Source organism: Stylophora pistillata, chromosome 2 (genome assembly GCF_964205215.1).
Source record: "Stylophora pistillata chromosome 2, jaStyPist1.2, whole genome shotgun sequence".
Lineage (NCBI taxonomy): Eukaryota > Metazoa > Cnidaria > Anthozoa > Scleractinia > Pocilloporidae > Stylophora > Stylophora pistillata.
The window spans coordinates 37447584-37475015 of record NC_142520.1 but is presented as its reverse complement, the minus strand read 5'-3'; the positions used below and the strand labels follow the sequence as shown (position 1 = coordinate 37475015).

The following is a 27432-nucleotide window of genomic DNA, read 5'->3' as shown; positions in this document are numbered from 1 at the left end:
TCAGATTATATACCAGAAACTGGATGGTTTAATATTAACAACGACATCAGCAGATATTTCACATCAACAAAGAGGTTTTAATTTCTCGATCGTATACCTCTCACTTCTCGCCTGTTTAGAACAAAGATACGTTATGCTAAGTTTCTTTTTTTAAACTAGTGAAAATAAAATACACGATTTAAAATATCTCCAAATGTTGCTTCAAAAAGTCAGTTCCAAGGAACTTTGAATGGAAAGAATTTCCAGTAAATACACTGCTACAACACATAAAACAGAATTTCATAAAAATAAAGTTACAAATACCCCATCGTTCCTGCCTTCAGTAGAAAGGTTCAATGACCACCTCATCTACTTCAAAAAGCGTCACTCTTGTTTCTTTACAGACGCTGCAATTAACTTAGTTTATCGGTTATCCTACACATACTTCACAGAAAAGACAAACAAATTTCGATAACGCGACATCCTCCCTAGCTAAGCTACACGATCTCTTGACTTTTAAGGATTTTAACGAGTTTAAGAAATCACGACGGCAACTTCAAGCTATGCACGTGCGTCAGAAATGTCTCTAAATTTCGTAAGTCCTCTGCAAAACAATAACGTGAAATGACCAAACTTTGCCTTGTCTGGAGAACGTGAACGACGACAGCTAATTTTTTAAATTTCTATTTCTAATTTAACACTGCGTTCCATATTCAGTTTTGAGATAGTCTTGACGGTCTAACACGATTCGTAGGTAAAATACAAGTTCATTTCTTAAACGACGTTGTCCACAGCGTCGCCGCCGTCGTTTCTTAAACTACCCAACTGACTCTCAGGGGAGGGGTTCTCGTCTTAACTTTACATGGACTAGCCTGATTTTTGGACGGTTCACAGTCCCTTGGTCTTAGTCATTCTCTTCCCCCCCTGATTTCTTTGTCCTTCTTGGTTAACTCTTCAACTCCCACGCGCGATTAACAAGTAATTTCTCTCGGCAATTTTGATACATTATCCACCATACAGGTAAGAAGAATCGACAACTTTATCAGCTGGAAAACGTTAGGTGACATAACACCAATTTCTCTTCACTGAATCATGAGGAAATGCGAGGTAAGCGGAAACAAGAACTACTGGTAGATCGTGGTAGCTTCAGAGTTAACATAGTCATCACGACACACCAAATTGGAGAAGAATGATTAAGATCAAGCAACATTGGAACATCCACGAATAAGGAAACAAACAATCATGGAATGCTAACTTCAACTGAACTTGAACTAATGCCTAATTTCCCTCCTGTTTGACTTTGCAACTCCGCAACAAACTAAGGAGAGGGGCGAAGAGAGGGTTGAAATCTTCTTTCCCTCCCTAAAAGATAGCTACAGTGCTATAGCTACAGGAACTCATATGTTTGGAGTATGTAAGAAATCCTAGTCAAGAAGGTTTACACGTGGAGGATACATAGCGTCCTTGAATCATACGGATCTTGTCAAATTTGCCCCCACTGAAAGACTGTTCTACATGATCTGCAAATGTGGAGGAAGGCTACCAGTGATTTATTGGAGCCAAAAGCTAGGCTAAAGGCACTAATAAACCATTTTGATTCCTTACGCAAGTTAAATGTGCTTGTTTGCAAGTTGTATATGTAACCCAGCCGTGATGACTTTATCAAATGTTAACTCTCCTTTAAAGTTTCCATACAATAAATATTGCTCTGAAGTGGGAGATGATTTATCGAATATAAAGGAAACAATTGTTCTTGGCATCCGTCCTTTTAGGCAGGCCAACGGAACAGTTACTTTCAGATGCCATTTTACACGTCAACTACCAAAATCTTTGGGACAGTACAACGATATTAAGAAGGACAAGTAATGACGACATTGGAAATGATACACCTCAAAGCTTCATCGTGATCTAGTTCTCACTTCTCAAAACTAAAACAGAATGAAGTGTATAGAAACCAGTTAGGAGAATCAACATTTCGATCTTAAGGAGTGGAAAACTATGTAAGAAAACCTTTGAACAACTAAATTCTGCACGGGACATGCGTCCAAGACGTCGATGACGCAGTTTGTACTTGATCAACAGAATATTTTAAAAAGATAAGACAGGAAGTGTTAGCCTTTCCTAGGAGTCAAGACGTGCTAGTTCCATGGTGTAAATTCCAATAGATTCCATGTCATTCAAAACAAAATAGATCTGTTTCAGAGATGATGCCATAACGGACACAAAATAGTTTGAGATTGCCTTCAGGATGGTCTGTGCGGCTGTGTCTTTCGGAAAGTTGTTGCTGCTTTCAGGATAAAAACAATACAAAGACAGTTAGGGTTGACCGTTTAATCTTTAAACGCGTAAGATTGACTAGCATCTACTTTTTCCCCACAGCACCACTTCTATGGGGAGACAAATATCTTCAAAGCTATATTTGAATTCCACCAAAACATATGCTTTAAAATTTCCTCTCTGGTTGAGTACTCTTCCAGCCTCTAGCTGGCACGTGTTAACCTTGCCAAAAAAAAAAAAAAAAAAAACTGCCATAATGCTTTGCATGCACCTCTAGGAAGAATGCATAGAAAAACATTTCAGAGCCTCAATATTTTGTGGGTGTATGGAATCCAAACAGGGACAGCCCAAAAAAATTTTGCAAATCTGAAAAAACATTCAGAATTCATATCTATTAGACAAATCCCTTTTTGAAAAGTTTGTCAATCCAGAAAACAATTCAAATCCTGGTTTACTTCATAGATCCACAGATAACTCTCACGAAAATCGAAAGAAGCTTACACTCCAAGAATGTTTCCAAAATCCAGAAAATTTTCGCTGGGGAGAATGAACAATCAGACCTTGCTGGTTAAAGGTTTAAGGAAATATTCCCGCATTTGCAAAATCTAATGCATTCATGAATAAACTTGTGATAACTTTGTAGTTAAACATACAATATCAATACATTAAAAACCAAAAATACTTACGCTCCACTGCCAATAGATGGAATAGCAATAGATTTGATGTTTTTCTCATCAGCCAATGTCAACACACTCTTGACAGCTTTCTCCAGATTTTCCACAGAATCATCATTTTCCCAAGGAGGGCTATGAACATGTACCACATACTGTGCTGGGAAGTTATGTCCATTGCAAATGGCCGCTAGAAAAAGCAAAAAAATACAATATTTATCATTATTAAAAACTAGATCATTGGATAATGCAATTCAAGACTTTTTATTGGCTTAGCCATTATGGTATATCAGCCAATATACCATAATCTACAAATATGGTAAGCGTACGTGTCAGCTTAAAATTAAAAGGGAGCTAAAAATTTAATAAAATTTAATAATTTAATTTAACATTTTTAATAAAACAATTATTCCACTCACGCTTGTTGGATATGAGATGATTATAGCCAACTTGGCGCTACGCGCCTCGTTGGCTATCTATCATCTCATATCCAACGCGTTCTCGTGGAATAATTGTTAATTATGGAATGGATGATTGCTTACAAATTATAATAAAGGAACAGTTATATATTAATATTATTAATGAATTAATTGACTACTGTTAGTGTCAAGCCCTGCAATCAAGCAACGTCCTGCAGTGACCAAACCTCCCCCTGTCCCACCCGCTCAAGAATGTGCAGATCCAAAATTGGACTCAACAGCCACCACAAGGCATTCCACCCCCCCCCCCAGCAAGGATTTTCTTCCCACTGATCTTTGAACTAAGAAGTATCTGCCTTCGTCATCATCATATCAAAAACTTGGATTTTCATCATGGCATGTTAAAAACATACCTGTTGTTGGTTCTAATGGTCCATGAGATTCAGAGAGTTTTTTAACCTCCTCCTTAAACTCACTTCCACCGGCTTTTTCAAGAGCTGAACCTGAAAGTCAATACAGCATTGATGAGCAGTGTTGAGCACATTTGAAATCATCCTGTGATTTCTACACAAACAACCTAAAAACCATCCAGTATCAGGGCTTGACACTTATGGTAGCCAACTAGCAACAGACTAGTAGAAATTCAGTTTTGGCTAATAGTTTTCAATTTCCACCAACCAGGTTGGCTATCAATCAAACTGAAATTGTTGCAACATCTAAGTTGTCACAAGCCACTTAGCGAGTAAGATGAAAAGTTGGTCTTGAGATCTGAATATGGTCAAGGGAGAACCAGTCAACATTTGCAAACTGTGGTGAAATTCAATCAGCTTTTTCAACCAGACCCAAACTACAATAAAACATAAAATAATACAGCAATGGTCTGCACTCATTTAATTACTGAGTATCATATATGAAAACTATAGTCAGATGTTTGTGGTGGACTGAGACCTACTAGATAAATTAACTGATCTATTCTACTTCCTGTAATTTGCTACCATCAATCTCCACTTGCTTTAACTTTTGCCCCCAGGAATGCCTAGCAACAAATTTCTCGTAACAATATCAACCTTGAATCATGCATTCAAGTCACAAGAATAAAGGAAATGATCAGCAACTAATTAAAGAGGGTTTTAAGTGTTAAACAAATTCCAGGGCTTGACACTTATGGTAGCCAACTAACCACAGACTAGTAGAAATTAAGTTTTGGCTTTTGGTTTTTGATTTCCACTAGCCAGCTTGGCTAGTAAACAAATTGAAATTGTTGTAACATTTAAGTTGTCCCTTGCCACTTGGCTAGTATGGTAAGTTTAAAAGTTAGTATCAAGCCCTGAATTCTATTATTCAGAACCTTACATTTAGTAAATGTATAGGGTAACAGTAAGGAGATGGCTACATTTGGGGTGCAAAGGGGACAAAGTGGCCCCAAAAGCAAAAGATCAATTAACGCTGATTATTATATGACTGTGTCTCACAAGGACTGGGAACTACCGAATTCACGAATTTGATTGGCTGAAATCAATATTGAAAGTGGTCTAGATTTTCCCATCTAGACCAGTCTAGAAAAAAAAAAGGTACAAAGAATATAAAAAATTGGCATATAAGACACAGCCATATAATAAACATCTTATTAACTGAGCTAGGTTGGTCTGTATAGGAGAATCTTGACCTCGGTCGCTGGTACAGACCTCACTGCATTCAGTCTGTACTGGCGACCTCAGTCAAGATTCTCCCATACAGACCTCCCACTCAGTTAATAAGAACTAAGTATCAATGACGTGATGTCACAGGTCTCAAAAGGTAAACGGTGGTCCAGGGATCTTTAATATCTTACCAGCCAAGTGGCTAATGACAACTTAGATGCTACAACAATTTCAGTTTGTTTACTAGCCAAAGTGGATTGTGGAAATAAAAAACCACAAGCCAAAACTGAATTTCTACTAGTCTGTGGCTAGTTGGCCACTGTTAGTGTAGAGCCCTGGTGGTCTGCCTATGCTGTAAGAATGAGATTTGGGTACGTACCTACTTCACCACCCAGATAAAATGATGCATTGGTTGGGTGTACTAAAGCATCTGCTTCCACCGTTGCAATATCACACTGGATAACTGTTAACTAAAACAAGAGAAGACACTCCTTAACATGCTTGAACCAGGGGAGTAGTTGAACTTAAAGGCAAGAAAAATACTAACTGGTGGACAATAAGCACATCAAGAAGAAACAAGAGACAATATACACTGTAGAAACAACCACAAAGTTTTCCTCAAGCCCTAACAAGTCAAATTATCCACTGTAAAACTTACCTTTTGGCCCAAGAAAAGCGTTTTCTCCGAAAGAACAGTAACACCTGCACCTGGTGAAACTTTGTCAGCTCCTTTCCTTGGAGCAGGCTGAATGAAACAGTAATCACAATCATTATCACAATCATGAAACAGTAATCACAATCATTATGTTAATTTATGTGAAGTAAATTAAAAAGGAAGAAGACTCAGAGAGACAAAGAAATTCTGGTTGAAATAACACAAATTGCAACTACACAAGTTTAAATCTTGATCTCCACTTTAAACCCTCCAATCCCAAATAGTGACAAGCAACTGATTTCTCTCAAATGAATCACCCCAGAATCTATCATCAAGGTCCCGAGAATAAAGGAAATGGCCATGAACTCAAGACTGAAGCTCTCGGTTCTTTAGACAAAAACATAAAAAAAACAAATATTGTTGCCTACATTCTGAGTAATTTCAGGAGTGATTCCTGTTTCTTTGTGCCTTGATCATTCAGAGTCCTTGCCCTGAGAAGCCTTCATATTTCATTGACACAGTTTGTGCTCCAGAACGCAGGGAATGTATTTCATGCAGTGCTTTCAATAAGATTTGAAATAGGTGGCTACCTCGGTACAACACCCACCAGAGAGTGACTTAATTGTGACTTAGCGTGGTGACTGCAACTTGAGTGCGGTGAAATATACCCGGCAACTCCCAACAGAATACCCGCCAGAGCTCTGGCAGGCACTAAGTCTTATTGAAAGCACTGACTTCATGAGGGCCAAACTTTGAAGTATCAGAAGGGCTGAATTTTCTAAATCCCTGTAACCCTTTAAACTCTCAAAAGTGATTAACAAGTTACTTCTCCCTTACTTTGAAGTATCTGAAGGGCTGAATTTTCTAAATCCCTGTAACCCTTTAAACTCTCAAAAGTGATTAACAAGTTACTTCTCCCTATCCAGCAAACAGATCTTTGGCAGGGGTGAGAACATGCCATGCAAACTTGTCAGGTAGAAGCTGTTATATTGATCCAATACCAAATTCTTATGGCTAATTACTAGGAAAATGTGTAGAAGTCAGAGGGGAGAATTAATAATTGGATCTCGGGATTTAAAGGGTTAATACACTGGTTATCAACTGTCTACTGCTGTCCGTAAGACCTCTAACTGTCCTCTGTTTAGCCCACAAGAAAAATATCACGCTTGAGTTTTGCCTAATGGCTCCTTCTCTAGGTAAAGCTGTCTTACACACCATTGATTAGAAGACCACTTATGGAAAAAGCACTCCTGGGATCTTGTTAGAAATTGTCCTTACTCTTTATAATACAATTCTTATGTTATTCTGAAGAATTTGGGATTGGACCAACTACCGTATTTATCTGTGTAGAAGTCATTACTTTTACGACTGAAAAATCAGCCCAAAAATCCCCCTCAACTGATACACGGGTCATAGACAAAGACCTGACCCAAGTAATCCAAGAAATTAGCATAACAATTGCCTGAAGTCCATTAGGAAAACTGAGTTTACAAAACCAGTTCTAACTGTGTTTGAGTTTCATCAGTTTTTGGCACGTTCTTCATCAACGAAAAAGTTACTTTTTAATTTTTTTCTTTTGCAAACTTCAGAAAGCATGTGGAGTTTTCTTAGTTACCAGACTGAGTGCCCTTCAAATTTGTTATTTCCAAGATGGTGGTGTTTTCATCAAGCGATCCTTCAAACCTCTTCAGTGTTCCTTTGGTCTACTAAATCTCCTTTCAAAAGGTTATTTAAATACATGAAGATTTCATTTTCAAAGCAGCTTACAAAATATGGTAAATTACTTCTCCAGTCAATCAAAGTGCTTGTATATGCTTAAATCATGAATCGTGGTGATGTGAACAAGTGCTGCTAAACTTCACAGCACAAAGTTACATTTTGCTCTGCAGTTTTTTTTTATTCCCCATGTCTTCAATAACTCCTCGGAAATATGAGATCAATCATTTGGGAAATTTCTATCAGTCTGAATTTTTCTTTAACTAGAAATGATGAAAAATCCGATTTTTGACCTTGAAAATGGGGGGTTGACTTATACACGGGGTCAACTTATACACGGATAAATACAGCAATAATCCCGTACTTGATATTTTTCCTTATTCTCATCACTTGTCTGCTTAATATCCCCCTAACATTATAAGGAGAAATTCTGTCTTGGTCATTCAAGGGAGTTAAAGCATTAATGAACCCCCTACATCAACAATCTGAGAGGTATTAGACCTTCATGTCTAATACTGACTTTTCACAACCTATGGTAATCTGCTCCCCATTGAATAAATAATAATAATAATAATAATAATAATAATAATCATCATCATCATCATCATCATAATCCTAATAATAGAGATAAAAGACTCTTTCACTCACCCCTTTCTTTTTCGCTTTACCAGCAGAAATAGGTGCTTTTTTAGCAGGCGAGACAGCCTTCTTTACTGGACTTGTCATCTTCTTCCCCGATGTAGTTGGTTTGGGTGCCGATGTTGTCTTCGGGTGCTTTGGCTTTAATTCATCTGGTGCTACAAGTTTCCCACCTTTTCTTTTCTTCAAAAGTTCAGGGTGAATATTTGGAAGGACACCTCCAGATGCAATTGTCACACCTTTCAACAACTGGTAAAGTTATGATAAACCTCACTTTGGTAAACAAGGAATATATCAAATGAAAGCTTTTGAATTTGGTTTAATCCACCAGGGCCCAGTTGTATAAAGGACGGATAACTTTATCCAACAGATAAATCGCTATCTGGTGGTTAAGTGATAGAAAAAGATAAACCTCACTTTGGTAAACAAGGAATATATCAAATGAAAGCTTTTGAATTTGGTTTAATCAACCAGGGCCCAGGAGTATAAAGGACCGATAACTTTATCCAACAGATAAATTGCTATCTGGTGGTTAAGTGATAGAAAAATGTATAGCATTATCCATCAGACAGAGTTTTATCCAATGAATAGTGTTACCCAACCAGGGCTGGACATATAAACTCCAAAATTCAGGGCTACTAGAAGGATATATATCATCTAGTTATCAATACAGTCAAACCTCAATTATCTGGACAAGACTAGGGGACTAGACGAAATAGTCTGGATAATTGAGGGTCCAAATAATCAAGAATATGAATATTAATGAGAAACAAAAACTGATTAAATTAAGAAAGCAATATTTAATCCTGAAACAAAAACATTCACAAATTGTTTTGAAAAAGATGTGGTCTACATCTTCACTGTCCTATGTGAACACCTCTACGCACGTGTATTAACAATTAAAATGAATGAAAAATGTTTTTATATTCATTTGGTCTAAAATGTTGAAGTCAATCAGTTTGTCTTGTAGAGAAACATCGCCTTTACTTCACTTTTCAATGCTGTAGTTTTTAAAAGAATATGGCTACAGATGTTGATCATGACTAATAAATATTCATGAAAAAATTGAGACCAGAGAAAAAGTCTGGATAATTGAAAAAAAAAAAAAAAACGGATAATTGATGTTCAGATAATCAAGGTTCAACTGTAACCGAGGAACTGCAGACCTACCCCTCCCCCTGCAGTCAACTGATAGCAGGACTAGTGTTAGGGTTAACATTGTATAAGGGGAGGGGTGGGTGGGCAGTTGTAGAAACAGGTCTCATTATAGTGTTCATTAATGTGGGCACAGACATTTCTATCATAATTCAAAATGTGGTATATATACCATGGGAACTATGTTGACTTCACAAACTTTGGTCCTGGCTAAAAAAAAATTATTCTATCTGTGATTCCTTATCTGTTTATTTCAGTCAAGGGGTACCTCTACTAAGGAAATGTATTTAGAACCCCAAGGATGTTCCCTAACTGCAAGGTCAACTTAGCAATAAGTTGAGCACTGTGTATTACATTTGTGCAGTAATGTACGAAAAAAAAGAACAAACAAAATGTGAAACAAAAGACACAGACAGGTGGGTACCTGATCCTCTCACTATTCTACAACTTCATCTGTTATCTCAAACTGAACAGACACACAGCAAGATGGAATCTTTTTTTTTTTTTTTTTCATATTCTAATGAGAAAATTGGACTAGCACTGTTTTATTTGCCCTCTGACAGATAATCAGTAAGAGCCAATAGAATGACTGTATCATTAAGCTTATTACATAATGCACTCTATAAGTTCCCAGAAAGTCTCCAAAGGTTGGCATTTACAAGTTATTTTGGTGACCATTTAGTTTTCCCAAAGCAGTAAGCGGAAAAAAGTAAGTTTGTTCTCGTAACTGCAATTGAGTATCTTCATATATGTACCACGATCAGTCCACCGGAAGCGATCCTTAGACCTTAAACCAATACCGACTTGAATTTAGAACCTGTACGAGGTCACAAATTCGTGAAAGGAAAAATTCCTCGTGAGTAATCATTGAATTCTTGATATCAAAACCAGAAAAAATTCCTCGGATGATGTGAAATAACACTTAACAAACTCTTTGTCCTTGCTATAAAAAAGAAAGTCGTGACAATAAGGCACCAGCCAGAATACACGCGGTACTGTATTTCATGTAAGATTTGTTTGGGGTCGAACGAAAGTGAAATTAGACGAAATAAATACAGTGCATAAAAAGTAAGAATTTTCCCTTCAAGCAAAGAGTGATAAAATTCACAAAGCCACAGACAGCGAGCGCGATTGCTCAACAACGCGGGTTTTACAGCTGTTCGATTGGAAGATTAGTAGGTTCATGTGCTGATCAAAAGTTCGTAAGACTTACTCCCTTCACGATTAAGTGTATATCGCTACTTTTCCACACTTGCGACTGCGTTAAAAAGGAATCCATTGAAGGAATGATATAGTAAGGTGAGAAGGGTCCATGAGGAACAACGAATTTTAACTGCTTTCCTTTGAGCGACTATCTGTCCAATTGTCGCACAGAATCTGAGCCGTGGGCAAGAACCGCGCGCTGATAACATCAGAAAGTTATATCTCTAATACTAGTACAATGAACTAAAAAAGAGCTACAGATTTGTTTGGAAGATTTTAAATGAAACACTAACCTGATGGAGTTCTTCATCGTTGGCAACAGCCAGCAAAATGTGCCGCGGTATAATTCGAGTTTTCTTGTTATCACGGGCCGCGTTTCCTGCGAGTTCTAGGATCTCAGCGGTTAAGTATTCCATGACGGCTGCTTGGTAAACTGGCGCACCCGATGCGATGCGGAAATGATGAGTCGTTTGGCGCAAGTAACGGTGAACTCGACTCACAGGAAACTGTAGGCCTGCCTTGGCTGACCTAGATTTTGCTTTCGCCCTCTTAGCCTGTTTTCCACCGCGGCCCGACATGTTCGATCCGAGAAACACACAACTTACGAGGGGGATGAGTGAAGTGAGTCCGTGCTTGGTGTTGTCTGTCAAGCCGCTAGCTAACCAATCACAGATAAGAAGCCGCCAAAGTTGCCCTACCATATTTGGAACCGTGTCCTTCTCAGCTGGCGCGTGGCGTCTGTTTCGAACAAAGAATCAGGCGAGTGTCTTCTTTGAAGAAAAATGAAGCTATAATTATAATAAGTTGAGAGAAAAAGTGAAAAAAGAATACGTCACTGCCACAGACAAGCAAACTTTGATGAATGTTTTGCATGTGCAGACTTGAAAAAATTAACTCTACTCTAGAAAAAGACGTTGCTGTTGTCTGCGGACCCTACTATCAAACACAACACAACTTGCCAATTGAATTTTCATCCACCCAAAAAAAAAAAAGAAAAAAAAACTTGGTATAATTAAGATACATATTCTACCAGGAACAAAGGAATAGAATGGAGACAGGTAATTAAAAAATAGTGTGAGGGATCAATGTTTTTTCATGCTTGCCAGAAATAAGTTTCAGGCATAATCTTGATTTTTGATCCTTGATTCATACATGGCTAAAGTGTTTTCTTGCTTTAAATTTTTCAGGTGAAATGAATTATCATAATGTCCCGCTGAAACATTAAGAAATAAAGCATTTAGGCGTTTAATTCCAAAGATCTGCTTGTTAAATCTCCTCTCCAGCTGCTCCACTTGAGAATTTGCATTTAGATCAAGATGACAAAGCACACACAATTCCTCTATTCGCTCCGACGAAGGGCTAACGCTCGAAACGTCAGCTTTTGTAATCGTTACGGTGGCCAATTTACCATTTCAGCTTTGTTGATATATCCAAATTATTTCGTTACCCCCACCGACGCAGCCCCAAACAGTTTCTTTAGAAACTTTCAGCCTTTCTACATGATAAGTTTGAGAATTCTCATAAACAGTTTACTGGATAATGTATGGATATTATTGGGAGAAGTTTCATGTTAATCACTTAGTAGTTAATTCTTGGTCAGTTTTTCTTTCTTTTGTTTATTTATTCTTTTTTTTTTTTTCTCATAATTATGGTCACTGAACATAATTTATCAATAAACTTGGCTATGACTCAGTGATCAGACATTTTCAAACCTCGTCTTCAAAAATATTATTTTTTCTTCATATTTATTTGCTCAAAAGTTTGTGTTAACATTAAATTAATAGATTTCTATCAATCACTGTCTTTGTTGTAAAAGTTCATTGATGGATCTAAGCTGGTTGGCAGCTGTTAATGAACTATGCCCTTCAATAAGCAAACTGGGAAGGTTGTCACATGACCCACATTCCTGAAATAAATATCAAAAAGAAATTCAGTTAAAACAGAAGGATTGTAAATGGAAACTCCAACACATTGAAATTCAGTGTCCTGGGGCCCATTTCTTGAAAGTCCTGGTTAGGTAACTTAATGGGCCTATAAAGCTGTTCTGTTTTCATTCAAGATAGGGATTTCAAATGTTTTGAAAATGATGCAATAAAACTATCAGCTAAAGAAACAAAAAGGACTGATCTTATAAAATTTTGATTTCAAAACATGGCTTCAGGCCCATCAAGTTACTTGGACCTTTGAGAAATGGGCCCCTGGCTTCTAATTATAAGAATTCTGAAAAATGGATGTGTTCAGGCAGGTGAACAAGACTCTATAAAGGTTGGTGTCTGCCTTGAATACTCACCCACTTTTATAAACAAGCTTAATTAACTATAACGATCTTACGACAAAAACCTATCTAAGATGAAAGCTTGATGCCTTCAAAAATTAGGTACTGTCTTGGAGTGAGTAATTGTTGATTGCATGAATATCATAAATCCTGTGTTCTTTATCTCACCTTTTACAATAGCTAGTGACCAGGCCCTCATTCTTGGCACAGCAGGGAGAGGTTTGGGTTTGTTTGGGGGGGGGGGGGGGTGACACTAACTCTACAACTGCTTACATCCCCAAGGCCTCACACTTTCCAATTAAAACCCTTCAACTCCCAAGATCTAATTGCTAATTCTCCCCTCTGGCTGCTACACATTTCCTTGTCAATTAGTTACGAGAATTTAGTGTTTGGTCAAGGTGGCAACTTCTACTTGATAAGTTTGAGTATTCTCATTACCTGTTTGCTGGATAATGTATAGATATTATAGGGAGAAGTTACATGTTAATCACTTCTGGGAGTTAAAAGGTTTATTATGAGGGCTTGGTCACAAGCTACCTTTTACACCCACAACACAAATTTTACTGCAATTGGACAGAGAAGAAGATGATTAGCAGAGAAAGATTATTGATCACAGATAACTCATTCATTTGAAATTGTTGGCAAAATGATCAAATAATTTGTCAGTGCAAGGTTTCCTCCAGATCATTTTTGTTTTAGGGAAATGATGATGGTTAACTCACTTGTGTGGATGCCTTCTTGGAGGACGACTCTCTTCTGTACTCGTCTTGTAATGCTTCAAGGTTAAATAAAAAGGAGCTAAAATCTTCCAGGACCTGAAGAAATTAAAGGAAATCAGTTTTATGGTGTTACCTTAACAGTTATAAAAGTAAGAAAGTTAGCATGTGTTATATGTTTTCAAACTTCATCAACAAATGTATCTACCCAGAGTGGTTCTAAAAATTACTGTGAGCAGTTGCTAGAATGCAAGCCAAAGCTACCTCATCTACAGCAAAATAATATATACAGTGCAGGACATAATCTTCTACAAATATGTAGCACTCAGCTTTAATACCCCCAAAGAGCAATGTTTGTTTCATCAACAGTTCGTTCTTTTATTTTCCCTTACAGTTAATTACCTTTTGTTTCTCCTGATTTTGTTGCACTTTCTTTTTTTCTTGTTCAATTTTTGCCAAGATCCTGTGAATGACACAAAGAGATCTTAGATTTAATTTATTACAGTTTCTCCAAATCTAAAATGCTAAATAAATAATAATAAACAAATAATAATAAATAAATAAATAATAATAACAAACAAATAATAATAATAATAATAAATAAATAATGAATAAAAATAATGATGATGGAGAGGCAGCATCCAAAAGCGTCCTAGACACCATATGAGGGATGCTCTCCAGTAAGCCAACAAAATATACCTATAATATTAAGAAACAATTATCAAAGTACAAAATTTAATATAAAAATATTAAATTGAATTAAATCTGAAATTCTTTAAAGTATTACCAAAAAATGAAGTAACTTTATGTTCACTTTAAGGCTGGAAATACTGACAGAATCCTTTACATTATTAGGAAGACTATTCCATTCATTAATAATATGGATAAAAAAGGTATATTTAAAAATATTTGTTCTACTAAATTATAATCCACACCACAATCTTTACAGAACAACAACTTATCAGAAATATCCATACCATAATGCCCGTATATTAAATTGAATAAAAACACAACATATCTGATGTATCTTCTTTGAAATAAACTTTGTAATGTTAATTACTTTAATCTAAGATCATATTTAAGACACATATCAGATGAGACACCTTGGGGTATAATCCTCTTGTTTATGACCCTGGCCTCTAAACTCTATAAAACTGGCCTCATCAGCAATTCTCCCTATTCTCTGCCACACTATTCTTATGGTTTGAGTTTGGAGAATTTGGTATTGATCACTCATGGCAGTTAGAGGCCTGGTTAATAAGTCCATGCCGTTGGGTAGTGATTCGTCGGTAGATAGAACACAAAGTCACTCACCTTGACCTTTTTTGCTGTACACTTAGGAGATCCTTGCGTAATTTGTTAACTTTGGATTTTGCCTGGAAGATAACACTTGAATGAGCCTACACACATAGTCAATCATATTATCAATTAAAGATTGATAATCAACCGATGAATTTAGTTAAACAAACAGTAGTCTGTAGCCATTTTAAACGGTTAGCTCAATTGTTTAGAGCGTCGGATTGTGTTGTGCGGGAGGTTGAGGGTTCGAGCCCCGGCCGGACCGATACTCCTGGTCTTAAAATAAGTGAGGAGAATTTGCTACCTTTCTATAATCAAAAAATGGATAGATGTTCTAGTCTTCTCGGATAAGGATGAATAAATCGTAGGCTCCGTCTCCTGCAGGGTTAGGGGTAGGAGACGTTAATTTCCCATGCACAAGATTACTGTGTGGTGGATGTCCTCCCCTGGGGTGGAATGGGTGGGAATTGACCCTGAAAAGCCCCTATGGGGAGTGGTCAAGTAACGTATGTATGTATGTAACGTATGTATGTAACTCAGCCTGGAACTCCTAAAAAATGATTAACAGGTAACTTCTCCCTATAATATCCTTACATTCTCCAGAAAACAGGTAATGAGAATACTCAGACTTATCAGGTAGAAGCTCTGATCTTGATCTAAATTCTTGCAAGTCATTTACGAAGGAAATGTGTGGCACCTCAAGGGGAGAATTAACAATCAGATCTTGGCAGTTTAAGGGTTGACTAGTAAAGAGTGCAGAGAACCAATCTGTAGCACACAAAGCTTGAAATTAAAAAAATGTATATATATATATTTTTTAAATATTTTAATCAGCAGTAATTTCACCATTATGGTAACAATTACAATGACTAACAGAGGTAATCATCACCATTTCTCATTAATAAAGGCTGATAGTTTCTAAAGAAACTGGGGCTGCGTCGGTGGGGGTAATGAAATAATTTGGATATATCAACAAAGTTGAAATGGTAAATTGGCCACCATAACGATTACAAAAGCTGACGTTTCGAGCGTTAGCCCTTAGTTGGAGCGAAGGGCTAATTCTTGAAACATCAGCTTTTGTTACGGTGGCCAATTTACCATTTCAACTTTGTTGATATATCCAAATTGTATCATTTCTCATTAGTTTTAGATGGTTGCTGAATCTTTTTTTTTTCCCACCTTGAGAAAAGACCCTTTGTAGTACTTGGTTTCTCTGAATACTAAAATTATAAAAAGTAAACTTAATAGTTAAACCTTTCTTAGGTTGGTCTTTAACATTTGGTTTTCTCTGTGAATATCGATCTGCAAGATGAAGACAAGGTAATATTACCATCGATGGTTTCATTAACAAATGGTAAACACCACAGCGTACACTATTGAATTATGGATGCACGCGGGAGGTTGCTAAGCACGAAAGAAGCGTAAGAGTTGCTCGAGGCGATAGCCTCAAGCGACTCTAGCTTCTTGAGTGCTTAGCAAACCTCCCAAGTACATCCATAACTCAAAAGTGTACGCTGTGGTGTTTACCATTTGTTTTATAACATTGATACATTGTAGCTAAAGAGTTCCCTTTTATTTAACAAATCTTACGTGACCAGAAAAAACAAGCGCACATGGGAAAATAGTCTTTGCATTTGCTCGCATCAGCAGCATACACCCATGGGCAAATAGGGGATGCTAAATTGACCAATCATAGTGCGCGCTTTAGTTTGGTTATGTTATAATGTGTATTATCTGAGTATTACTGCAATATTGTAAATTATTGACTCGATCTAGATGTGAGCTAAAATACTGATCACCAAGTTACAGCACAACTTCTAATTAAAAAGTACTCAGGAATACTACTCAATGTATATATAGAGGTTCCTTTTTTGGAGGCAGGGAAGAATCAGAAAAATTTCTAAACATTTTCATTTTTCTCTGTTTTAGATATAGGTGACAAATACAAAACACAGACAAAGTTAAGGATCATCTCAAGCACAGGTTTTGCATTTAATTTCAACAGCAGTTACAGCTTGATAAACCTCCGAGTCAATAGTGATTTAATAATTATTAGTTAACAAACTAGTTTAAAAAAATTCAAACTGGTTTGAAAAATTTAAAGAAAGAAAACATTAGAACCACAAAAAAGCATTGCACATTGCTATGAATACTAACTACATAAACTGTATTATACAAGTTCCACCATAACCAAACAAACTTGATTTCATGGTACCAAATACTTACTGTTTCACTGAACGTTTTTCTCATTTGTATGAAGAATTCTTTTATGGCTTGCTTCCCAACTGTTGTCTCAATGTCATTTCTATCAAAATAAAGGTACCAAGGAAATTGCTTACAAACTGTTTGAACCCTCAGAGCAACCAACATCTAATTTCTCCTTACAATATCACCCCTGGATCACACATGAAAGTCATGAGAATAAAAGAAATGATTTTTATTATTATTTTTTTTTATTTGAGGATTTGTACCAAGTACTGGAGCAGAAACAATAGGACATGGGTCCCCTACGAGGTTTAAGCTCCAACAAACCCACCCATCCCACCCCAGGGGAGGACATCCATCACACAGTAATCTCGTGCGTAGGAAATTAACGTCTCCTACCCCCAACCCTGCAGGAGACGGGACCTCCATTTATTCGTCCCTATCCGAGAAGACTAGAATATCTAACCATTTCTTGATGTTATAGAAAGGCAGCATATTCTTCTCGATTATTTTAAGACCTTGAGTGTTGGTCCGGCCGGGGCTCGAACCCTCGACCTCCCACACAGCAGTCCAGCGCACTATCCATGATCACCAACTAAAGAAGCTCTTGATTGTAGAACAAATTCTCCTTGTCAACACCTTAGGAAATGTATAGAGAACAGTATGGAGAATATGCATATTGATGTTAGGGTGTAAAGCATTGAAGCCTGGTTTTCTTGGAACAACACTTATAATAATTGGTTAGGAATATTTTAAAGAAACGAGGGCAAATTCTCACTGGGACAAGTAATCCCAACTTCCACTGACAATGACCACAGATTTATATAACATTCACATAGAACTGACTTCAAACTTAAGTTCTGGTTTCTCTAAAAGAACTCTGCATTGAGATTATGAAAACAAAGCACTACTGCACCTTCTTGTAATTTAGTGAACTTAACACAAAACCCTATCACACAGTTGTTTCGAACAATTGCAAACTTGAAAGAAGGCTAGGCTGTTTAACTATAAGGTCCATGGTAACAATCTTACTGCAAACTGCTAAGGTAAGATGCAAACTTGCCACCAACTTCCTTAATTGAAAAATGTAGACTTTGTCGCTAAAATTTTCAACCAAGAATGGATGAGCCATTTCATACCCATGACAGAACTGAGGGTTGAAATGAGGCTTACCTTAAAAATATGTCAACTTCCCAAAACTACTCACAGATGATTCATTTGAAACGTTGAAAGAAAGTGCACAATTTCTATACAGCCCCATACTTTATAATGCAAGTGCCTCATTGATAATAGAAAACAGTAAACAAGGTTCATACACTTTTTCAGGCCAAAGATTCAAGGACTTTTCAAGGACTTTCCAGGACCGTACTTAGAAATTTCAAGGACTTTTTGTAATGACAATTTTACCTAAAAACCAAGAAAAAATGTTTCTGTAAACATCTATGTTTTGGGTTTACCGATGGTGCAAAACAAAAGCAGCTATTTTTCGATGTTGTTCAATAAAAAATCAAGGACTTTCAAGGACCCAAAACAAAATCCAAGTACTTTCAAGGCCTTGAAATTGGCCTCCCGAAATTCAAGGGTTTTCAAGGGTTTTCAAGACACGTACGAACCCTGAGTAAAGCAAACAATAGATTCCATTTAAGACAGAGGCTTCATCTTAGAATCGTATTGGGATTGTATGTAAATTTTTCCAAAGACACTTTAAGTACCTGATTTCAAGAGCTTCCTCCTCAACAGAAGTTAGAATAACATCAAGGTCTGTTATCTCTGACATTCTCTTCTTTCTTCCATGATCAGCATTAAACAGCCTCACAAAGTTATTTTCTAATAGAAACAAACAATGATTGGTGATAAGTTTTAACATTAAAAGCAGATTACACCAGCTGCCCTTGTAAGAGGAAGCAATCACATTTGTATAAGTTTTAGGTAGTGAGATACTTTATACTATAGCATTGGCTGTAGTATAGTACAAAAAAAAAAAGACAACTATCATATGTTGTCCATTTTAATTCTATCGTTGTTCTTGTAAATATGACATATTTGTGTATACTAAAACAGTGGATAGTGTTGAAGGCGCACTCTGATTGGCTAGTCAAACTCTGAATATCCTTTACTATTTGCCTCCGAGCAACTTGGGAAAAAATGGTATCAGTTTGCATCCGTGACAAGTGAAGAAATCACTCAAATCAATTTTTGGTGGTGTATATTATCTCACTGTTTTAGTATATACTAAAACAACTATTCACCTCAGTGTTGGCAGTTAGCGGTGGATATTTACCTCGTCGCTTTGCAGCTTGGTAAATATCCACCACTAACCACCTCCACTTTGGTGAATAGTTGTTAAATATACAGATCTGCATTCAAATGATTTTTTTTTATAACTTTAAGATACTTTTAATACTGACAATATAATCTTTCATGTAATCTGGACTTTAAAATGTAATCTGGACTTTTAATACTGACAATATAATCTTTCATGTAATCTGGACTTTAAAATGGCTTGTGAAATTTTCTCTTAAATTTTGAGATACTGAGTACGTTTTAAAAATGCGTCACTGAGTTATCACACTTTGGTTTTCTTCTCACCTCTGTACTCATTTTCTAACAATTCCATCTGCTCATCTCCTACCAGTTCAGCATCTTTTCCTCGCCTCTTTCTGCTATTTCTTGTCTTAAATGCAACAGGACCTGAAACGGGAGTCTTGTCTGATAACAACTGCAAAAAGTAAAAAACAAAAACTTTTTTTTAACTACAATATAAAAGCAGACGAGTAAGGAGACTAACTGAACGAAAATATCAACTAGGGAATTCTTAGTTGATCCAATAGTGAGGCGCGGTGGCCTCATGGTTGGTGTGCTCTACTCTGGATCAAATTAGTGGTTCATGTTCGAGCCCTGGTGGGTGTTCTTAGGCAAGACACTTTACTCTCACAGTGCTTCTCTTCACCCAGGGGTTTAAATTAGTACCGGTGAATTTAATGCTGTGGGTAACCCTGCGATGGACTGGCATTCCATCCAGGGGACGGGGTGGGGGGGGGGGGGTAGAAATACTCCTGGTTGCTTCATGCTATGGAAACCTGAGTTAAGCACTGGCCCGATGGGCCACTTGGCTCGTAAGCAGGCTTTACCTTTACCTAATTGATCCAATACCAAATTCTTTAAACTAGCATCATAAGAATTGTATGACAGACAGTAAGGAGAATTGCTAATTAAGATCCTGAGAAGTAAAAGGTTAATAAATCCCTGAAGTGATAAAAATATCTAACTTCTTCTTGCAATTCCAAATAGTTATTTAATTTATAAACAGGTTATTATGAGAACAGATAAGTTTATCAGCGAGAGGGTGTTGATTTGGAAGAAGGCCAGATTTTTCAACCTAAATTACAAGGAAAAGTATGGCAGTAAGTAACGAGAATGATTAAAGTTTAAGTTTAATAAACGCTCTTTACCACTGTACAAGAATAATAAACAATAAATAGGTACAAAAGGTAAAGGAAAGCAATAGGGGGAAAATGAATTCCCATGTAAAAACTGCTCTCCAAGTTAGAAGATAGTAAAATAAAAAGAAATGTCTAATGCATAACCACACATCTAGATAAAAAAGAAAACGGAGGAACTACTATGTCTTGACAATAAAATCTAAATATAGTAAATTATAATAAATAACACAATAAAATCTAAATACAGTAATTTATAGTAAAAATACAAAACAACTAAGTATGAAGATAATTAAATAATCGATTTTTAAAGACATTTAAACTGGGAGCCAACATAACAGAATTAGGTAATGAGTTCCAGTCATTAACATATAACGGTTTAAAAATGAGAATTTAAAATAGTTTATCCTTGCCGCTCTAGGTCTGATATTAATTAAAAATCATGGTTCCTTCTAGTTCTGGTCGGGCCAGTCAGATCAACATATCTAGTATAGTCCACATCACAATAGCCATGAATTATCTTGTAAAGCTGAACCAAGCAAAGATATTTTCTTCTGAGCTCCAATGTTGGTCAATGCGCTCCAATGGGGTTGCGCTTTTACCCACGCTGCACCAGTTCTATGGAACTCTTTACCGCTGACTATTAGATCTAGTAGCAGTATTTCTGTGTTTAAAAAAAGACTGTGAAGACTTTTCCTTTTAATTTGTGATTTTTGGTCTATTTGATATATATTCTTACTGTATAGCACTTTTGAATATTGACCAATAGTTAAAGTGCTCTATAAATATATTCTTTATCATTATTATTATTAATGTTGACCGGATTAACCTATTGACGTCCACTGCGCCCGTATGCGTCCATGTGGACCCACACCCTTTCTTCACCTTGTGATGCCATCACTTTTAACCCTGGAGCATGACTTTGAGCACGTACTTGAACAGGTTAAAAATATCTTACAAACGATACCAGAATGAGCGCAATTTGAGTGAAGGAGATTGGAGAAATAGCCAAAAAGCCATGTAACTTTGACCTGAAAATCTGCACAAAAATCTTGTTCCATTACCCACCTACCTTTCTGAGCATGTGGTTTGAAAATAATGAGTAGTTTCCTCAAAAATCTCTACACCAAAATGAAGCCTACAAAATTTCCAGCAAGTGAGGAGAAACTTCAGGCAAAGAGAGGGGAAAAAAAGGGCAGGAGAAAGAGAGAAAAGTAAAAGTCATAAGAGTGGCATTACTTTTCAACCCAAAAACTATCTGACTTGAAATTTTGCTTTCTGCGTCTGTCCGAGATTTTCAGGCTGCCATTTTGGATCGAAAGACCGTCGAGTGTACAAGCTGTCAATAGGTTTGTGGTAAGTTTAAGCTTTTAAAACCACAACAGTGACCCAAAATCTGCTCGACTAGCTTCAAAACACAGTTTTTCACAAAAGCTGCAGCTATTAATGAATTATCCTGTAAAGCTGAACCAAGCAAAGATATTTTCTTCTGAGCTCCAATGTTGACCAGATTAATTAGATCTTGGGAGTAAAGGGTTGAATTTGTCTATTCATACCTTTGGCAAAGATTGATTTGGAGTTCTGTCCACGCTTCCTTGATCTGTTGGCAGAAATAAAAGCATCAATTTTTCACTTTGTTTCTCAATCAGCAGATAGCTGCAGAAAAAAATAAAAAAAAACAATAAAAGGAAATAAACTAGACAGAACTTCAACTACAAAAATTTAAACTGGATGCAGACAGTAGTTTGGTTGCTGTGGTGATTAATTCATATTAAATAAATAATGCTACAAACCTGTTTGAGTTTTGCCCTCTGGACTGTCCAATATAATTGACCTTGGACTTCCATCAGGTGTCCTAGAGCGTGTAACTAATAACACTTTTTCATGGTCTGCAAAAACACTGCTTTGACGTGGGATAACTGGAGAACTGTCCTGAGGAACCTCAAGATAATGGGTAACATTTGATATTGAGGCTGCCAGATGTCCAACCAAAGGAGATCCTGATGAATCTGTTGAGTTGTTTGCATGAGCTTGATCTGGTGTTTCTGGTACTGGAAACAGTTCTTGCCTACTTGGAAGTGCACCTGGTGATCCCTTTAAAGCAAACAAAACCAAAAATGCTATTTAACAATTGGTTCATACATCAGCATGCATTCATCGAGATATGAAGCATGTGGGAAATTTGGAGAGCAGGAAAGATGTGTAAGAGTCGCTCAAGGCATAGCCAAGAGCAACTCTAGCTTCTTGAGTGCTCTCCAAACTTCCCAAGTACTTCACATCTCGATGAACGCACAGCTGACGTATGAACCAATTGTTTTATAACAATTTCAACTCTGTAATGTATAAAGGGCACAAATTCCCTCTCCTACACTTCAATGCGTTGTTTATTTTGTTTCGGAAAAGCATTTCACCATGCTCCAATGGTCTTGTCTCAGATTGGTAAAAAACTGACAGGTGAATTCATGCGTGGAAATGAAGTTAGAGTTCTGAAAGGAGATGAAACCGTGATTGTTTTGTTTCCCCTTTCTCTGGATTCTTTCTTGGGAGTTAAAAAATCCATTCCCAAAGAAAAAGTAGGCAGATTTTCATCAGCTTGTTGCCATGTCTAGTTTAACTTTTTTGCAGAAGTTTTTCCCATTTTTTAATGAAAAATGCTTCAGTCACTCACGAGAAAAAATTTTTTTTTAAGGCATTTGTTTGCTGATGTCACAAGCATGCACAATGGAAAATTGAAGCATGCTCACGCTATTGAATTTGATTGCACTAATTTACAAGCTATGTTATAAAAGGTTTTAACGTATGGGCCTGAAATTTTTTTACAGGCCTTATTTCCACTACCACATATACACATGTATGATTTTTGCATATTCAAATTCATTGTTATCACTTCGATGGGTTTACTACAAACCAACGTAATGACCAGCTCCTAGTTGACTTGTTAGCTCAGTTGGTAGAGCATTGCACCGATATCACAGAGGTCATGGGTTCAAATCCTGTTCAAATCCTGTATCCTGAAATTTTCTTAAGCCCTCATTTCCACTACTACATAAGTAGGGTTCATTACTGCAAGGATCACTTTCTTACATTTCATGAAACCACAGTGCACATATATGATTTTCGTATATTCAAATTCAGGTGTTAACCCTTTTCACCCCTAACATCAGTATCTATATTCTCCATACTGTTCTCTATACATTTCCTTTGGTACTGACAAGGAGAATTTGTTCAACAATCAAAGCTTCTTAGGTTGCTGGTCATTTCCCTTTTTCTCATGATTCAAATGAATTATTTTGTGGTATTACTATAATGTGATAGTACATGCAGAAGCAGAGATGGTGCAGTGGTGAGAGCGCTCGCCTCCCACCACTGGGGCCTGGGTTTGATTCCCAGAGCTGGCATCACATGTGGGTTGAATTTGTTGTTGGTTCTCAGAGGGCTTTCTCCAGGTCCTCAGGTTTTCCTCCCTTTGCAAAAAGCAACATTCCAAATTCCAATTCGATCAGGAATTGAGTGTTTTTAACATGAGCCACCAGCTTGGAAGATTGAGCAGCCACTTCCTACATTATCTGCTTTAAAAATAAAATTATTATTATTATTAATTATGCTGGACATGGCTGATATTAAGAACTACAAGCCGATTAGCCTTCTGCCAGTAACGTACAAAGTCTTTTCACAAATCCTGCTTCAAAGGATGCTAGGTGCCTTAGACCAACACCAACCAAGAGAGCAAGCAGGCTTCAGGGCGGGTTTCTCTACCGTCGACCACATTCACATTGTAAGTCAGCCACAAGAGAAGGCAAACGAGGATAAGATTCCACTCTGTTTTGCCTTTATAGACTACTAGAAGGCCTTCCACTCCATTGAATTTACACCGCTTTTCAAGGCACTGGAAAACCAAGGAGTTGATCAGGATTATAACGCTATCTTACGTGACCTGTACAATGGTGCCACCTTGGTTATAAAACTACAGAGGGACAGTCATAAAATAATGTTGGAGAGGGGAGCTAAACAGGGTGACAACATATCACCCACAGAGTCTCTTTATATCATGTCTTTGGTATGAGATCATAAAGAGAATTGATTGGGAAGGCAGAGCCCTCTCGATCAATGGAGAATATCTCTCCCATCTAATTTTTGCTGACAATATCATCTTGTTGGCCAAGTCACCAGAGGAAGTGAACGGTATGCTCATTGACATCCATAAGACAGGCAAACCAGTTGGCCTGAACATGCATCTAGGCAAGACTAAAGTGAGGCTCAATGACCATGTCAACAATAACTGTCAATGGCAAGACCATTGAGGCAGACAGCTATGTATACTTAGGAAAGACATTGACACAAGATGGTGACCTACTTCCTGAGATTAGGAGAAGGATTGCACTTGGTTGGGCAGCCTTTGGAAAAGTGGACAACATCATGAGAAGCCGCAAGGCAAGTATGAAGATCAAGAGGAAGATACACCATGAGTACATTCTACCAGTAATGACTTCTGGGTGCGAGACATGGGCATTGAACAATGCTATGGCAGAGAAGCTTGCGGTTGCACAGCGAGAGATGGAACGTAGAATGCTGAACCTTACCCTTCGAGACTGAAAGCGAAACACCTGGATTCGACATGAAACTGGTGTAAGCGACATCGTCAATGCTATCAGGATGGCAAAGCAAAGATGGGCAGGTCACATAGCACGGGTGTCAGATAATAGATGGAACATTGGAGCAATGGAGTGGACCCCAAGAGATTGGACCAGAAAACAGGGTCGTCCAAAAACAAGATGGAGGGATGATCTCACCAGACAGCTGGGACCTGCATGGTTGAGATTGGCTAAAGTCAGATACCTGTGGGATCATTCCAGGGAGGGGTTTCTCCGCCGGGAGTGAATGGGGCCATTCCATTATTGAAGGCTTTCTTGTAACACCCCTCCAGAAAAGAAATTTTTTAACCTCCTTCAGAATTGCCTGAAATGACTCCCTTCAGAATTTTATGTAGCTATCAAGCAAACCAATTGAAACCCCTTCAGAGACTACTCGTGAGAATTTCTGTAAGGGTACTTTTATGCCGACCCCTCTCAGAAATATGGTTCAACCCTCCTAAGGAAAAATATAGCATTGACCCCCACTCCCCCTAAGAAATCCCAGGCCTTCAATAGGGGGGGGGGTGCGGATATTAAATGGAATGGCCCAATTTAGCCCTGATGATGATGATGATGATGATGATGATGATGATGATGATGATGATGATGATGATGATGATGATGCTGGTCACTGGATCTTAAGGTAAAGATGACACTATACTAGACTGACTTCATTGATGAGCGTGAGCTTTACTAGCAAGGATGCATGAGCCACGAAGTAGAGACACTCTTCATATTTATGATAAATTAAATCAAAGATTTATTTTATTAACAGTTTGCTTACCTGACTTGAGGTAACAGTTGCAGTAGTGGAGACTTGTGTGGAGCGATCTCTCCTGTTTGTTTTAATCTTAAAGCTTCTCAATGTAGTTTGACGCTTTCTACACAAAGATAATATCACAGTTTAAATGCTTTACTAAGAGGAGAGTTACCTAAGATCGACTTCTAATACATCTTCGATCCGATCGGGCTCTAAATTTACAGATCACGGCAATTGATTCCCGCATTTTTCCCCTTTATATCACGAATCAGAGCTTCAACTTAAGTAATTACAATACTAGTCAGGTTGACGAACTTACGAAGGCCTTCTCCTTTCCAATCCAGCTTGTCTAGTGAAACGAACGGATGCTGGAGAGAGCTGATTGAGAGTGTCGTCAGTTTCTGCCGCCATTTTTAGAAATTTATGTTCTATTCGTGCCCAATCTACCAGCGTTCAGAAATATAGCAGGCCCGCAAATCGTACTAAGCGTCACCGAAAGTGTCAACCTAAATACAAAGAAATTTCTAAAGATTATACATGTAATCTCTTGCTTGGAAGGACGCGAATTCATTTTCGAGACCTATACTTGACTTCCGTGCCTTATCCTCGACTATTGAGGCTACGAGAAACCAACGACTGTTCTCAAAGTAATTTATTTGGTATCACTCATCCAACAAAGATTAATGAATAAAGGCTGATAGTTACGAAAGAAACTGTTTGGGGCTGCGTCGGTGGGGGTAACGAAATAATTTGGATATATCAACAAAGTTGAAATGGTAAATTTGCCACCGTAACGATTACAAAAGCTGACGTTTCGAGCGTTAGCCCTTCGTCTTTCGCTCCGACGAAGGGCTAACGCTCGAAACGTCAGCTTCAGTTTTGTAATCGTTACCGTGGCCAATTTACCATTTCAACTTTGTTGATATATCCAACATAAAGATTAGATGCCAACAATATGAAATCCATGAAATGGGTGTACAAGGAATTGATTTTGTTCGAATTGAAATGTGGCTATCCAGTTAAGCAAATCGATAAAACTAAACTCTGCATTGAGCCTTATGTTTAGAGAAATCTCTATTTTTCTGCCAGGATTCGTACCTCTGGTAGGAGTCCTTGTAAATAAATAGTAAAAAATAATAATAAAAAAGGTAAGTTTCAAAAGAAACTCTGGCAGTTATAACACGATAATTTGGTTTTACCATCTGAGTTGACAATGTTAAATTAAAGAGTTTCTAAAGCTAAAGTTTCAAGTGTCAGCTCATCGTCAGAACATTGATCGATTCGCTTGAATTTTACGCTCAGTGGTACCTCACAAATATAGATTTCAATTATCTTTTTTCTTTTGGTTTTTCATTGTTTATAGATTTATTTAATTTCTTTGTATGCATACGAGTGTGATAATCATTCTCATCGTCGTTACCGTGGTCGTCATCGTCGTCATCGTCATCGTCGTCGTTATCGTCATCGTTATCGTCATCGTTATCGTCATCGTTATCGTCATCGTCATCGTCATCGTCATCGTCGTCGTCATCATCAAAGTCAGCGTCGTCGTCGTTGTCTTAAACGCAATCATTTCCCTTTTCGGATCTCTTTTCGCATGGGAGAAAAACCTCTAAGACGCTTAAACGAGTGAGAGAAAGAGAGGAGAGTGTCGTCGTAATTTTTCACTTATTCTTCTACATTATCAAAAGTTAAACCTAAGGCGCACACAAAAGCGTTATCTATGCGGGTTATCAAAAATATTAAAAAAGC

At 37.4% G+C, this 27432-nt stretch overlaps 2 protein-coding genes across 3 annotated transcripts; both read right to left on the bottom strand.

The window, feature by feature from the left end:
* Window positions 1–56: 56 nt before the first annotated feature.
* Window positions 57–11330, bottom strand: LOC111329427 (core histone macro-H2A.1). 2 transcript variants are annotated; one of them, XM_088751196.1, is made up of 7 exons: window positions 10648–11330; window positions 8006–8245; window positions 5645–5731; window positions 5366–5456; window positions 3760–3849; window positions 2943–3117; window positions 57–2263 (listed from the first exon to the last, which is right to left on the bottom strand). In XM_088751196.1, the coding sequence occupies exons 1-7, from the start codon at window positions 11053–11055 to the stop codon at window positions 2101–2103; spliced, it is 1254 nt and encodes a 417-aa protein (XP_088607322.1). In that variant the 5' UTR covers window positions 11056–11330; the 3' UTR covers window positions 57–2100. The 2 variants fall into 2 exon arrangements, with proteins under 2 accessions (XP_088607322.1, XP_088607321.1); XM_088751195.1 differs by having other exon boundaries at window positions 57–2266; window positions 10648–11318.
* Window positions 11331–12072: 742 nt separating this feature from the next.
* Window positions 12073–26123, bottom strand: LOC111329466 (uncharacterized). The gene is made up of 12 exons (XM_088751199.1): window positions 26000–26123; window positions 25705–25801; window positions 22083–22383; window positions 21846–21889; window positions 19439–19568; window positions 18562–18676; window positions 16871–16949; window positions 15899–15946; window positions 14660–14721; window positions 13748–13808; window positions 13352–13444; window positions 12073–12260 (listed from the first exon to the last, which is right to left on the bottom strand). The coding sequence occupies exons 1-12, from the start codon at window positions 26089–26091 to the stop codon at window positions 12150–12152; spliced, it is 1233 nt and encodes a 410-aa protein (XP_088607325.1). The 5' UTR covers window positions 26092–26123; the 3' UTR covers window positions 12073–12149.
* Window positions 26124–27432: the final 1309 nt, after the last annotated feature.

Bases quoted from the DNA above. Each gene is read 5' to 3' on its own strand.
- LOC111329427 (XM_088751195.1), bottom strand. From the start codon at position 11,055: ATGGTAGGGCAACTTTGGCGGCTTCTTATCTGTGATTGGTTAGCTAGC. The intron at 8,246-10,647 runs GTTAGTGTTTCA...TAACTTTACCAG, and splicing joins ACGATGAAGAACTCCATCAG to TTGTTGAAAGGTGTGACAAT. The intron at 5,732-8,005 runs GTGAGTGAAAGA...TGTTTCATTCAG, and splicing joins GTAAAGCGAAAAAGAAAGGG to CCTGCTCCAAGGAAAGGAGC.
- LOC111329466 (XM_088751199.1), bottom strand. From the start codon at position 26,091: ATGGCGGCAGAAACTGACGACACTCTCAATCAGCTCTCTCCAGCATCC. The intron at 19,569-21,845 runs GTATGAATAGAC...TACTTTTTGCAG, and splicing joins CAAATCAATCTTTGCCAAAG to TTGTTATCAGACAAGACTCC. The intron at 18,677-19,438 runs GTGAGAAGAAAA...TGTTTCTATTAG, and splicing joins GTTAGAAAATGAGTACAGAG to AAAATAACTTTGTGAGGCTG.